Source organism: Platichthys flesus, chromosome 6 (assembly GCF_949316205.1).
Source record: "Platichthys flesus chromosome 6, fPlaFle2.1, whole genome shotgun sequence".
In the NCBI taxonomy this organism is placed as follows: domain Eukaryota; kingdom Metazoa; phylum Chordata; class Actinopteri; order Pleuronectiformes; family Pleuronectidae; genus Platichthys; species Platichthys flesus.
In genome coordinates this window covers 16,846,349-16,860,809 of record NC_084950.1, presented here as the reverse complement: position 1 = coordinate 16,860,809, position 14,461 = coordinate 16,846,349, and the positions used below count along the sequence as shown (strand labels likewise).

Sequence of the window (14,461 nt, the reverse complement as noted above, 5' to 3'; positions counted from 1 at the left end):
AGCTCATAACGCCGCCAAGGCCAAACAGTCCCCTTCAATTCAACCAAGCTTTCAAAGTCCAAATTTAACAGAATCATTAATATTAATCCTTTAAATATTAATCAACCAACTAGACACAGACAAACAAAAACTATAATAAACCAACAAGAGTTAAAAGATAACCTCCTTGGCAGAAGTGGAATAGATGCTTTTAATTGTCATGTATTCCTGAGGATAGGAAACTACAGTTTGATGGGGTTTGGGGGAATTAACGCTACAAAAGAGACCTTTGAATAAAATGAATAGCAAACAATCTAGTGTATATATATATATATATATATATATATATGCTGTAGAGACAACAATATCTTCCATAATGCAAAGGATTTGTACAAATATTTGTGCAAAAAATAGACTTGCATCATTATTTAGCGACCTGATATATAATGTCACTTATACTGTAATGTCAGTCCATCTATCCATCCATTATCTATACTACTTATCTTGTGAGTGTCAGGAGGGCTGGAACCAATCCCAGTGTGTATTGTTCGATAGGAAGGGTAAACCCTTGACAGATTTTTAATCCATAATAATAATATAAAAAAATAAACACTACTTTTTGTACTTTGTTTTTACATGTTTTATTGAAAAATAATAAGTATACAGGGTTTCATTTGAAAAAAAACTGCTGTGATTTTATTTATTTTTTTGAGGTATTTTGAACATGTTTCTCAATATTGACAAAGACTGGTGATTAGCTTTTTTTGCACAAAATACGAAACATCTTGATTTAATATTTGATTTATTGCTTCTGTGCAGGCCAGACACACTGATTACTCTGATTAGTCTTCCAAAAACTGGACCTCTGCAGTAAGATTCTGAATGTGATTATGTTTTATATTTTGGAGCCTTTTGGCCTTTATTGGATTTCAGGGACAGGCTGGACGAGCAAAGGGAGATAACATGCAACAGAAGTATTCAGCTGGCATTGAACTGGGGATATTGCAAAAACAAAGCGTGGGCCGTAAATCTAGTCCAAGAGACGGTTACATTAAGATAGACAGATTTTAAAGTAACATTTCATCTTCCCTCATATTTAATTCAGTCAATATCAGCTTTTATGGTCCCGTTTATGGTCTTTAATTCCTCAATTCATTGGTTCTCAAATCAGAACACAGCTTCTTAGTAGGGGTGATACCACACCAGAGATCTGCTGTAGGACACCAATTCATGTGTTTTGTGATGTGCATCCCTGTGTAGGTCACGCAGTGGAAGTGAGGCAATGAACCTGATTCCACTGTAGCTGCAAGTCTGTAGAGCAAATATTTGTTTGTTCAAATATTTTGCAGACTAACTGACTGAACTTATGTTTTCTAATGTCTGCTGGGTTTTGTTATGAAACAACAAATTCTGTGATGCAAGAAAAAGCCTTTTTAATCTAGTCTAAAAGAGTCTTTTGAGATTAGCTAAAGGTTTAAGTCAAGGTAACACTGTCGGTCGCACAAATCAAACAAAACAAAACATCGAGTAAGAACTGCCAAGAGGTAGCCGTTTATATTCTTTTAACAAGACAACACTGAGAGGACCACAGGTTTATAGCTAAGCCAATAAGGAAGATTACGTTACCTGCCATAGTATCAAATTATTTGTGTTTGCAATGCTTGTGAGTTTAAGTCTTCATTGCTTGTTTCTTAGAGCCATAAACCAGCTGCAAATAATTTAAATTCATCTGCTACTTCTCATTCAGTTTAAATTGACTTATTATGTATTTAGATTATTTGCATCTGTTGTCCCTGGGCAGACAAATAATAACATCAAACCAACAGCATAACATTAAACAAAGTTGGGACCAGCTATAAAAACAATAGCAAATGGGAAAAAATAACACTGATACCTTTCAACTGGCACGTGCTCACAATAACATTAAAGGGGGCTCGATCACCTGGCCCTTTTCTTCCTCGAGGGAAAGGGCCCTTTTTCTGGGGTGCTTTAAAGAAGATATACTCATAACATTATACTCCTGTTTACTTTGGGTTGTTTGATTTGATCCAGAGCTTATGAGACACATGTTCAAACCGGCTACACAACACGAGACGTAACGTGACGCACACAGTCAGGACACCAGAGTTAAGATGCAAGCGCGTGTTTTAACTTCATTGTTGCATAAGAAGCGACGTTACATTTATCTAAAAACATTAATATGAATGAATCAGGTTTTTATTAAGACCAGTTTTAAGTGTGAGTGATTAGAAAACATCACAGGAAAAATAATCTGTTGTTGACCAGTGCAGAGTGATGCGCCTCACTGCAGGGCCACTGCTAAGGGGGGCCAGACGGGGCCACCTTGATACAATAAATGATATCATCAGAGTTTGTACTTTTAAGCCATAGGTGCCTACAAGTCTAAACTGAATGAATTTCAAATCAGTGTGGAAAGCACTGATCACTGTCATAGACTCACTGTTTTAGTCTGATAATTGAAAACCTTGTAAATGACAGCATACATGTAATAACAGTAACAGTCTTTAATACTTTCAAAGCCCTTTATAAATAAAAAGGGAGTTCATATTTGTCTGACTGATTTTATTAAGTGATATTACCTGATGAAAAAGCTGACATGTGCAATATTATAGGAAATTGTGGATGTGATACATTGAAATGCATCGAAATGCGTTATTGTGCAGTTGAATAATGTTGACTGCTGAATCGTAATGGAACCGTGAGGCTAGTGGAGGTGCACTAGAGAGCACACAGTCAACAGGCAGCACCTCCCAGCTCCTGTTCTAGGTCTACGTTCTTTTCCTTGTTTGTGTGCAGGGGAGTGGTGATAATCAAAGGACTTACATGTGCCTCGAGTTTACAGCTAATTAACCTCAAGACAAAAACAAATATATAACTTGTGACTTGCTACTAAACAGACAGGGGGTAAAATAAACACCATGTGTATTTTTGAAAGTTTACTTTCCATTAGAGAGAAAGAAGACAGTAAAATAGACCAAAATCCCCAAATTGACCAGTACACAATAAGCAATGTTTTTGCCTTTAGTGTCCTGCTTTAAACTGCATTATTGTTATTGTAGGCTCCTTATCTAATAACTATTCATTATAGTACTGGTCAGTATTTAACAAGTGTGTGAGGGTTTTCCAATAAATTGTTAAGTCAGTCAGAGATGTGGCCACTATATTTAACGCTTTTGTTTTTAAATTTTTTTTTTCAAATAAATAATTATGAGAAGTCCCCTTTTTCTCACTTGAGCCCCTGACCCATGGTTTGTGGACCATCAAATGGGCCGCCGCATCTGTTACCATCCAAAAAATCCATACATTCTTTCCTGGACCATCAGTCTGGTGGCCCTTTTGCCTGTTGTTAAGCTGTGGGACGTCCCAGTGGAAATCCAGGACTGAATGTCTCTCAGAGTCTGACCATTCAGTGTCTCTCCTCTTCTTCATTTTCACATCTCTTCCTCTTTTCGTAAGTGTGTTGGATTAGAACCAACCTTTTATAATGTGCAAATGCTAAGATTTCATCTGAAACTTAGATAAATAGAAGTCGATGTAAATAATTGTTTCCATCACCACAAGCAAATACATTGATACTTGATCTTGTTGGCAATAAACAATTATTGGTTATTTCGTTACACTTGCTGTAAAGTTGTTGTTGTTTCTTTTTATACTCTTTGATGTTTTTTGTCGTTGCGTCACCTGAACGCCTCGAGGTCAGTGTGTCCAAACATCCGTGTGACTGGCCCCTGGAGGTCAGTGGTCCCCTGGAGGTGTGCACCGGCGAGGCGGGACTCTCCAGCGGTGCGTGTGATTGGTGGCACCGCTGTGCGCGGCTGAAAGTGATGGCCTGCAGAGCGACAAGCAGCGCTCAGTGCAACAGAGTCCCGCTGATGCGCAATGCCTCGTTTTACTGTGCACATCCGCGATGAGTGGCTGGCAGTGCCATGCCGGGATACCTCCAACACCATCAGGTGGCTCGGACACGAGGCGCTTAAACGTTACATTAAGAACAAACCGGACAACGGCGGCATCACGGCGGTGAAGGACACTCGGTTCGTGGCGCGAAGGTGCCAGACTTCGGGTTTGCTGGACGCGGATGACACCATCGAGGATGTACTGGAGGATAACGACTTTGTCGAGCTGGGTAATGACAGAATGACCGAATGCATGAATTAAGTAATGAACAAGTGCATCCATCAGCCCTAATGTTATGACATTGGCTGTGCGTAATTTGTGCGTAATTGTGCATTGTGTCTGGCATGCTGACGATAAGAACGTTAAATTACAAATTTAAAGATTAAGCGGGATAACGTATAATTTGTGTGATTTTCTTGTTTTTCCAGCCATAGACGGGGACACCATGTCTCCTGACTTTATCCCGTGTGAGGCTGGAGTTTCTCATCTGTATCCTCAAACTTGTGAATTTGTGACATATAGTTATTATTGGGTATATATACTGTAGATGGGTACTAAATTTGTTTTGATCTGAGTAACACGTTTTAATGGAATCCAAGTCTCTATTGAATAATGGAGATTTATAATTTCTGTGTAATTTCATTTCCCTTATTTTCAGTGTAGGGCAAAACAGTGTTTAATGGGATGTTATCCTTGATAAAACTATGTGATACAGTACAGCAGCATACAGAGAACCTGAAGCCGTAAGTGTTTGTTATAACCATCTTCTGCTAAAATGTTATATTGGCTACGTCTATATAACATGCATCTTCTTGTATACAGTATCTCTCCCTGGATGGCAACAGCCTGACATCCACAGATTTGGTCAACCTAGGCAAGGGAATGTACAAGATAAAGGTAATTATCAACAACATGTATTTGTTGCCGGGTCCAATTGGACAATCTTTTACTCAGTGTAATCATTCTCTTTACTGACATTTGCAGCTGACTCCAGAGGCAGAGAAAAAAGTTGTGCAAGCCAGAGACCTTTTGGACCGCATTGTCAAAGAAAACAAAGGTTGAGATCAATTTCAGAATAAAGAGCTTGAATTTCTGTCTGCAAAGACAATGAGTGCTTTAAAAATAGTGTTAACCATCTGCTGCAGCCAGACAGTCTCCACCAAGAAATGATTACATGTTTTCAGTTCTCTGTATCTCTCTCTGTGCCATCAGTTGTCTATGGAATCACAACAGGATTTGGAAAATTTGCCCGAACTGTCATTCCTGTCCACAAGCTCAAGTAAAGGCAATATTTGATCATCTGTTTTCTTTGTCAACTGTTGAAAAGTCAGCCCTTTTTTTTATGTGCTGATTTAAGGCCGATACCTTTTTTCATCCAGGGAGCTGCAGGAGAACTTGGTGCGTTCACACTCAGCAGGTAATAACAGTCTCTATAAGGCTCACTTTCTTGATTAGCGCATATCATTTGCAAGACCTCCAGAGCTCCAGACTGGATGACAGGTATATTAGGATTTTCTTCTGTGCATACTTCAGTATTGATCTGCTCTGGTGTGCAGGTGTGGGGAACCCACTGAGCCCAGAGAGAACCCGCATGCTGCTCGCTCTCAGGATCAATGTCCTGGCCAAAGGGTACAGTGGGATCTCTCTGGAAACCCTTCTTCAAATGATCCAAGCATTTAACGGTGAGCCTCACTCGGACCCACCTATCTCACTTAATTATCTATTAGCTACTGTTAACTGATATATACTACTGATTACTGGCTTTATGGAACTGTATTGGGGAGTCTGACTGTTACGCGACTCTTCTTATAATTCTTACTTTGCCCCCCTCAGCTTCCTGCCTCTCCTTTGTCCCAGAGAAGGGAACAGTGGGTGCTAGCGGAGACCTGGCACCACTCTCTCACCTGGCTCTGGGGCTGATGGGAGAGGGTAAAATGTGGTCTCCAAAGAGCGGATGGGCAGATGCCAAATATGTAAGATGAGGATGAGTTTGTCACAGTTGTAAAAATTGTGTTTTGCTTGTGAGAGTAACAGGTCACAAAGGCCAAGAGGAAAACGTGTTTAACTTTTGATGACCCCCGACCTTTCACAATGTTTTTTCTCTTTCATCTTTGGCCAGGTCCTGGAAGCCCATGGACTGAAGCCAATATCACTGAGGCCTAAAGAGGTAATGTTAAAAGCCAATCGCACACTCTCCTATTTGTTTGGACTTATTATTTATTACTTATTACTTAAGAAAATCAATCCAGGGTTCATCAGGAATCTTTTGTGTTTTCCCTCCGGTACAGAATTTAGAAGAATATGAACAGTGGTTACATGGCAATTACACATTATGATATTGTTATAGAAAGGTGGACAATGCTTCTCTTTTCCATCACAGGGACTTGCGCTGATCAACGGGACCCAGATGATTACCTCTCTAGGGGCGGAGGCCATGGAGCGAGCCCTTGCGATCGCCCGTCAGGCTGACATCATCGCCGCCCTCACCCTGGAGGTGCTAAAGGGAACCACCAAGGCTTTTGACAGTGGTGAGCAACATCCTCTCCAAACTACAGAAGCATTTTCCTTGAAATGGAAGATCCTGCCTTTTTTCAGTCCTTTCTCGTTTTTTTCATTTTCTGTTTCCTGCCACACAGACATCCACATGCTGCGGCCTCACCCTGGACAGATAGAGGTGGCCCAGCGCTTCCGCTCGCTGCTGGACTCTGATCACCATCCATCCGAAATTGCAGGTCAGAGGACTGAGCATGATATAGTAGTATCATCATTATCATCACACTCTTTAACACCGGTGCAGCAGTGGCTCTGCGCCTTCACAGCCAGCAGGTCACGTGTTAGGATGTGTCTAAAGGTTACAGGGCCAAACTGTGTCAAGGTTGGACGTTATCTCTGCGTTTGTCAGGGGGTCTGACTGAACTCGTACATCTATGAGGAATGTTGCTCCAGCTGCCCTTGATCAAGGTTCTTGTTACAGAGCTGGAGAACTCTATAGTCCTCCACCATACCACAACTCACAGCTTTGGGTGGGTCAAATGTACAAGGTGTTAATAAATTAATAAACATGTGGTATTTAATGTTTGTCGTCTGGTGGTCTTTTTTTCCAGAGAGCCACCGTTTCTGTGACAGAGTCCAGGATGCCTACACCATGCGATGCTGTCCTCAGGTAACTTCGAGGGAAGTTTGTTCCAGAGGGATTTGAATTCAAACAGGTTGTTTGTTCATATCTTGAGCATAGCCCTCTCTTTCTGTCCACAGGTTCACGGAATCGCCAACGACACAATCAAATTTGTCCAGAACATCATCAATACCGAAATCAACAGTGCCACTGACAACCCTGTATCCACCTCTGACCTGCAAACAGGAAGTCTGTTACGTGAATTTAAACGTGCCTCTGTTGTCACTGCACTCCAAACAATTATCATCACATTTTAGGTTCTGCCACAAATTGTGTGTTGGATTTTCCCTAGATATCATTTTGTGGTGTCATTTCTTAACAATTGTACAAGATGGTGTTTGCAGAAAGAGGTGAGACCATTTCAGGTGGAAATTTCCATGGAGAATATCCAGCAAAGGTTTGTGACTCATCAAACAAAAGTTTTTTTGTATTTGCTGTAGATTTTGTTCTCCTCTCTTACACTGCTCTTCTCTTTTCTCTTAGGCTCTAGACTTTTTGGCCATTGCAGTCCATGAGCTGGCGTCTATCAGTGAGCGGAGGATCGAGAGGTTGTGCAACCCCTCCCTGAGCGAGCTGCCGGCCTTCCTCGTCAACGAGGGGGGACTCAACTCAGGATTCATGATTGCCCACTGCACCGCTGCATCACTGGGTCGGTCTGCAAAAACATAACGTGAAGTAGAGCATGAGTAACATAAGTAAAGTACATTCTATGTCGCTATTTTATTCATTTCAAATTTTAAAAAAATTCATCTGAGAGTTAAAGAGGTTCTAATATTGAACATGCATTTCAGTTGGCATAATTTGACCAAAAAAAAGAGTATTTTTATCATTTTAACATTATATTTATCCATATTTATGTAAAATTCTACTGACATTAACTAAATGTTTATCTTTATCCTGTGTCCAGTTTCAGAGAATAAGGTTTTGTGTCATCCATCTTCTGTCGACTCCTTGTCCACCAGTGCTGCCACAGAGGACCATGTGTCCATGGGAGGCTGGGCTGCCAGGAAGTCCCTGAGGGTCATCGAGCATGTGGAGCAAGGTTGATTATTTCTTCTTTTTTAAATGTCATTAATGGTTGATTAATATCAATACTATGACCGTTTCCATTGGAGTAATTGTGTGTAACTTCGAGGCACAAATAAATAGTATCAGTTCATATTTATACACATTACAATTTTATCAACAAAAGTAGGCACTATTTACCTTCAGTGAAATATTGGACATGGAAATCAACTAATTATCAGTCAATAAAGTTTTGTTAAGCATGAATCATGACTTCAGAACAGTAACTCAGAATGTGTGCGTCATTGAGTTGCTGTGTATGAGTCATAACATCTTTTTTAAATTATCCAAAAACAACCCAATTTTATATGAGTTTTAAAATCCTGACTTGAAAACTGTTTCTGGTATCAAGAGGCTCAGAGAGCAGCTCTTGATGATTCTGTCACCAGTGCAAAGGTACGGTGTCTAAAATAAGGGCCAGTGTACACTGACCTGGATAGAGTTGCATCAGCAAACATTTGCATGGTGGTAAACTAAAGCTCAACGAGTGGAAACCGTGGTTAACCATCAAACCACAGGTTTCAAACGTTAAAGTTAAGAAGAATACATACATGACTAGGCTCTGAATTATTCACAAGAACAGACACAGTCAAAAACACCAGTTGTTGCATGTAATATTTAAGCCTTCAGTGTCTGTCTCTGACTTTTAAACATGGAAGTGGATCTATATTGTTATTGTTGTAGCATTGTGAGTTTTGATGCATTAAGTGGTTTAACAGCTCTACAAGGACACATCTAATTTATGTGATATTTTCTGGTGAAGTCAAAATATGGAGATTATTTCTTCTAAATGAATGAATATTCTCTGTGATTAGTTCTTGCCATAGAGCTTCTGGCAGCCTGTCAGGGTATCGAGTTCCTCCGCCCACTTCGTACCACCACTCCACTGGAGAAGGTCTATGAACTCGTGCGCAGTGTGGTCAAGTAAGTCAAACAGATGTGGCCAAGGTACACAAGCTTTCACTCCACAGAGATGATGTTCAGGATGGTTAATATTTATCCACTGTTCAACTTCTGACGTTCTCCTCCTGTCGGTTCTTTTGTCATGAACAGGCCGTGGATCAAAGACAGGTTCATGTCTCCAGACATCGAAGCCGTTCACCGTCTCCTACTTGACCAGAAGGCAAGTCCAACTATAAAATGTGCCCACTGTCAATGTACATGCCGGTCCACTGGTAATAAGATTAAATGGAAATATTTTAATTGTATGTTTATATTTTCAACTCAGGTGTGGAATGTGGCCAAGCCTTACATTGACAAGTATCAGTCGGAGTACATCCCAGAGTCCCGTCCCGGCTCCCCCACTGCCTTCTGCCTGGATGCTCCAGCATCACCGAGGAAGCGTGTCCGACTCGAGTAAATGCCTGTCCAATTCTTCTTCTTATTGTTTTACAATTGGGAATTTCAATGAAAACCAAAACAATATATTTGATTTAATATTGATTTGAAGATGCAATATTGGTTTTCTCCCTGTTGACTAAGCATCATTTTACCCAAATGCATCATTGTGAATGTTTCCTTTACAAAGATTATAATGTTCACTTTTCATTGACACTGTCAGCGACGTATGTTGCAACGCTGTTTCTGCGGATTTCATTAGATTGTATGGGTGTAGTTAATAAAGTGGCCACACAGTGTACAGTGTGTTTCTATACAGTAATTGTTAGGTGTTGAACTTGCCTCCTGTTATATCCGCTGCCCTATGTCACTTTGCATTTGATTTATTCCTATGTACACTTCTGTTTTCCCTTTAAACTTCTTCTAATTTAGTTATTATTGCCACATAACTACCTCAGCCATTTTCATATCAAATCTTTTTAATGATGTAACATAAACTTTACTCTGAAATGTTGTGTTTCTGCTGAAATCATATGACATCTTAAATGACTTTCTATCATATGTTTTCGAACATACATTTTTTCATCTATATGTTTGGATAAAAAATAAAATTTGAAGCGGAAATTTTGTATTGTTTTCGTGATTATGTGAGTCCTGCTTCTACTTGTTAATACTTATGTCCATTTAGGGTATTTGTGGCTGACAGAAGTTAATGTAGAGTTGGAGGAATCCCTTCAACCCCCCTTCAAACAGAGCTCAGTGCTCTGATACACCATCTATAGAGATTTCATTTTTTGGAGCAGCAGAAGGCAGCCAGACTTTGGAGAGAATCTGCTGTTGCTCTTGCGACGTAAATCAAAACATCCACAAAATTTGAGGATTATAATTTAATGTTCATTCCTGTGTGTCTTACCTCAGGGAAGTAAGTTTAAGGGTAACTAGTCCAGTTAAACAGCACCTGTCTGTCTGAGAAAACACTCTTGAGAGGCCCTGAGGAAAAACCTGAGGAGGATAAAGCGTTGTGACAACGACATGTAAAGGCAGATGGGTCAACAAATTCAAAGGTTAAACAAATACCTCCTTAGAGATAGTGGGACAGGGGGCAGAAATCTATTGTACACAGAGACAGCACTTTGTTAAAATAGACTTCGCCATGTGCTGAGCTGAAAATCACTTAGCGGGACCAAATTCCTAGTGCCTTTCAAAAAAGAATCCTCAGTCTCTCAGTTTAGTTTACTGCAGTTTCTTTGTGAATATTTATCATTGAATAAAAGACAAATATGTGTCCATGACTGCTCAAACATGGCAAACTGACAGTAGCTCCTGGTTCAAGGTCACAGATAACACCGGGGCTAAAACTGAACTTACACCTGCAGCGTAGGAGTGTTGTGAGATGTTGGAGGGATTTACATGCAGACATTTATAAGTTCAAGTATACAAGATGTGCAACTGTGTTAAGGCACTTCTGATGTTCAGATTATTATCCATCAAAGAAATATGCTCATGTAGTCAGTGCAGGATTTACACGAGGAGATAGGCTAAATCGTGACAACTGTGGACACCAAATATTCTGGAAGTGAATTAAAACCAGCTATGATTTATTACAATTTTAAGTTTTATCTAATTTTTGTTTAATAAATGTACTGCAGAGAAGAAAGCTTTTCAAATAACCACTGTCACCTGAAACAAAATAAATTCTACCTTTACATTGAACTTTCAAGTTATCCTAAACCTAACTCTTAGCATGAGAGAGGCTAAATAGGTTAACTACTGGAACAACATGTGTTGTCAAACAGCAAAGATCGTTCATAGTAGTTGTCGTAACGGACATAAAGAAAAACAGGTCTCCTTCGAGCCGGATTCGAACCAGCGACCTAAGGATTTCAGCAACAGCCACTACAGTCCTCCGCTCTACCAACTGAGCTATCGAAGGGACGGTGGACCCCGACAAGTCGTAAAACAATTTTATTTCCTGCTATGCTAATATAATTATTACTTTCAATAATTAATTAATTTTCTCGTGTTATTACATAGCTGTTGGCAGTTATACGAAGAGAACAAATAGAGGAGGACACACACAGCACTGAGGTCTCAACCCTGAGTCACATGAATGAGGTGTTAAACTGCATGCATGCAGTTGTGTGTATTTGCAAAGGTAATTGTTTATTTAAGGGACTGGTATTCACGCGTGTGCAGTTTGGTGCAGGTCAAAATGAAAATCCGTATCTCGTGAATTTAAAAGTGGGACTGACTGTTGAAACCCAACTTCAACCACTAGATGGCAATATCACCCCACTTGAAAACATTTAACCATGCTGCCACACGTTGGATCCGTCACATTATATTCTGCTTTGTCCACACAGGAAAGTGCTGCCTACAAATACAATCTACACCAAGACAATATTTCCAATTTTAACCAAATGTGTTGTTCTATATTCATTCTGTCTTTGCAATACAAGGGTTTGTGGCCATCCATTCAATGTCAGATCCTCACATTGCACAGATTTGTACTGTATTTACACTGTACATATTAGTTTTAACTCCATTAATATTTTTTTATATATCTTATTCTCCTTACACTTAAGTATTATATCCCCAAACTTAAGTATTGCACGTTACTTATTACTTAGCAATGCCTTTTTTGACTCTTGCCACTGTAATATTGCAAATTCCCCCACTATGGGACTAATAAAGGATTGTCTTATCTAATCTAATCTTATTTTATCTTATCTTATCTTATACATGGAAACTCATCATCCAGGCAATAGTTTGAGTTGCTTGCTGAGTTCCAGGTTTATTATAATCTCCACACATGTGCTTGACATAGATACAGGGAGGTCAAATGTTGCCCCTCCTGGACCCCACTGTACCACACACTTATAATGTTGTTATGTGTGAGCAAACACAGTCTTTGGCACAACCATAGCATTTCAGCACTTGTCAGTGTGGATGTACTGTAAACATACACTCCGCCTCCACTTTTTCTATTATTTTACATGTCATCATTTTATGATGATTTTTATGTGATGAATATAGATTAAATAAATTAAACGAATATCAAGCGCTTTATTCACAAATAAAATGTTGCTTACACATAAATGCATCAATGGCCATTGTAATAAGTATCATGAGTACTTTTACTTTAAGTATTTTTCCTGATAACACTTAATAGTTTGACTTTCAAAGTCTAAAGTAACAATCTGAGAACTTCCACTGTCACTGAGAGACATAAATCAAAGTGTGTGTTGAACACCAAAGTGACAACAGCAATTACTTTCAGTTTGGTAAATTGATAGAAATGACCTGCAGTCAGGCTGCTCTCTGTGCCCCTCCACTCAAGGGATATTCGTCTTGTCCTGACCTGTCGCACAGCGGGTAACATGCTACACGTGCTCCTACATTACATCACAGCCACATGGGGACAGACATGGAGCCTACAGCAGGTGAGGCAGCAGACATTCCTCACATAACACATCCAGGCTCCAAAACCCAGATCTTCTCCATCCTCTACTGTGATTATCATCCTGTCTTCCTCCTCTCAGCTGAGCATACAGGGAGAGTTAACCAAACTACACTCCCCCTTCTCTAACAAGCTAAGGTTTGAAGGGTGAATCTTCAAGACATGTTGCAATCAATCAATCTCATAGATGGCGTTAAGCACCAACTTACAAATGTTTTGTGACTTTTTGCAGAATCTACCACACTGACGTGGGTTTAAATCAATAAAAACATTGATATACGAGCTTGACCCATCACAATCAAGTGTCTGTCATGATTCACTCCGTCTTTATGGCATCCAATGACTAATTAAAACCAATCTTGCCTGATCAAAATTGCACTTGAACCTAAAATCTAAAATGCCACCAGTGTAAAAATGTATTTGATGTTTACTTTGACTTTTGCCCCATGCCCCATACAAGAACATGGAAGGTGGGCGATCCATACATCATTATGTACATTTTGTGAATTATTCATAGACAGACTTGTCTGATAGATGAGTCAAGGAAAACAAGAACCGTGTGATTAGGGAGAAGTTGCATCGTGACACATTTGAGTTAAATTGGACGTCTTGACTTTGCACCTGCTCACATTGAGACACTAAGTGAAAACAGATTAGAAATCTTTGCAGTGTAATGTTTGGAAGTTATGCAGTTTGCTTCACACTTTTTGAAATGACAGTAAATGACTGCTTGGGTGTTCCAGTGAATGTGAATTGACCTATATGGACATTATCATATTTTGAAATGTCACATAAAGGAAGTAAAGTGTTTTTCCTGCACTCATTAAAACTTCATATTTATATCTAAACATAAAAGATAAACAGCAATGAATCATAAAGCTACATAGAGTTGTTACTGATGCTCACCATCAAAACCTTTTAATAAAGGACACCTATTTGTTGGTTTACTTTGCTTCTGCCTTGCTTCTGCATTTATGGGTCCACCTGCTCCCTAAACCCTGTCAATAGCAAGTAAATATAACCAAAAAAACTATAACTACAATTGTTCTGTTTAGAACTACAATAAGAGTCAAAGATTAAATTAAATGGGGAAATTGTACTCGGCTATTTTTGATTGTAACAGAGAAAAATCCCAATGAGTCTATGCAACAGGTCCCCTCCTTTATGACAATGTGTTCATGATCTCCAACATTAGTCTTTTCCACCTGTTTGACACAATTGTTTTTTCAGTGTCACTGAAGTGTCACTGTTTGCTCTCTCACTGTTAATGACACTGTATGTCTTCTTATCTGCAGTCTTTCACACCATGTGGTAGATGACATGACACAGGTAAGCTCCAGCCATCTGGGGACCTTCCGTTCCCCTCCCAGAACTCTAAAAAGTCAAATGGGACACATCCTTCCGCCTGGCTTTTATGAAGGTGAAACCCCCCCGGTTCCCTGTCCACTCTTGCTGTTAATTCGGGCTCTGTGCTCAGTCATCCGTTGAGTCTTTCCTGTGCTGTAAGACAGCGTGTCAAAAGGTGG

The 14,461-nt window shown here is 39.7% G+C and overlaps 1 protein-coding gene and 1 non-coding gene across 3 annotated transcripts; one reads left to right on the top strand and one right to left on the bottom strand.

Moving 5' to 3' along the window:
* Window positions 1-3,836: 3,836 nt before the first annotated feature.
* On the top strand, window positions 3,837-10,099 carry hal (histidine ammonia-lyase). Of its 2 annotated transcripts, XM_062389739.1 has the most exons (20): window positions 3,837-4,126; window positions 4,326-4,386; window positions 4,613-4,640; window positions 4,720-4,794; window positions 4,882-4,954; window positions 5,110-5,176; window positions 5,277-5,314; window positions 5,454-5,579; window positions 5,731-5,870; window positions 6,017-6,064; window positions 6,278-6,425; window positions 6,534-6,629; window positions 7,002-7,060; window positions 7,153-7,233; window positions 7,404-7,469; window positions 7,556-7,721; window positions 7,980-8,114; window positions 8,953-9,061; window positions 9,191-9,260; window positions 9,366-10,099. In XM_062389739.1, the coding sequence occupies exons 1-20, from the start codon at window positions 3,880-3,882 to the stop codon at window positions 9,495-9,497; spliced, it is 1,965 nt and encodes a 654-aa protein (XP_062245723.1). In that variant the 5' UTR covers window positions 3,837-3,879; the 3' UTR covers window positions 9,498-10,099. The 2 variants fall into 2 exon arrangements, with proteins under 2 accessions (XP_062245723.1, XP_062245724.1); XM_062389740.1 differs by lacking the exons at window positions 4,326-4,386; window positions 4,613-4,640 and having other exon boundaries at window positions 4,002-4,126.
* A 1,222-nt stretch (window positions 10,100-11,321) lies between these two features.
* On the bottom strand, window positions 11,322-11,408 carry trnay-gua (transfer RNA tyrosine (anticodon GUA)). The gene is given in 2 exon segments: window positions 11,322-11,357; window positions 11,372-11,408. It is a non-coding gene; the product is annotated as a tRNA-Tyr (tRNA).
* Window positions 11,409-14,461: the final 3,053 nt, after the last annotated feature.

Coding starts and splice junctions, on each gene's coding strand:
- hal (XM_062389739.1), top strand. CDS start 3,880: ATGCCTCGTTTTACTGTGCACATCCGCGATGAGTGGCTGGCAGTGCCA. Junction 5,580..5,730: donor AATGATCCAAGCATTTAACG/GTGAGCCTCACT, acceptor TGCCCCCCTCAG/CTTCCTGCCTCTCCTTTGTC. Junction 9,261..9,365: donor GTCTCCTACTTGACCAGAAG/GCAAGTCCAACT, acceptor TTTTCAACTCAG/GTGTGGAATGTGGCCAAGCC.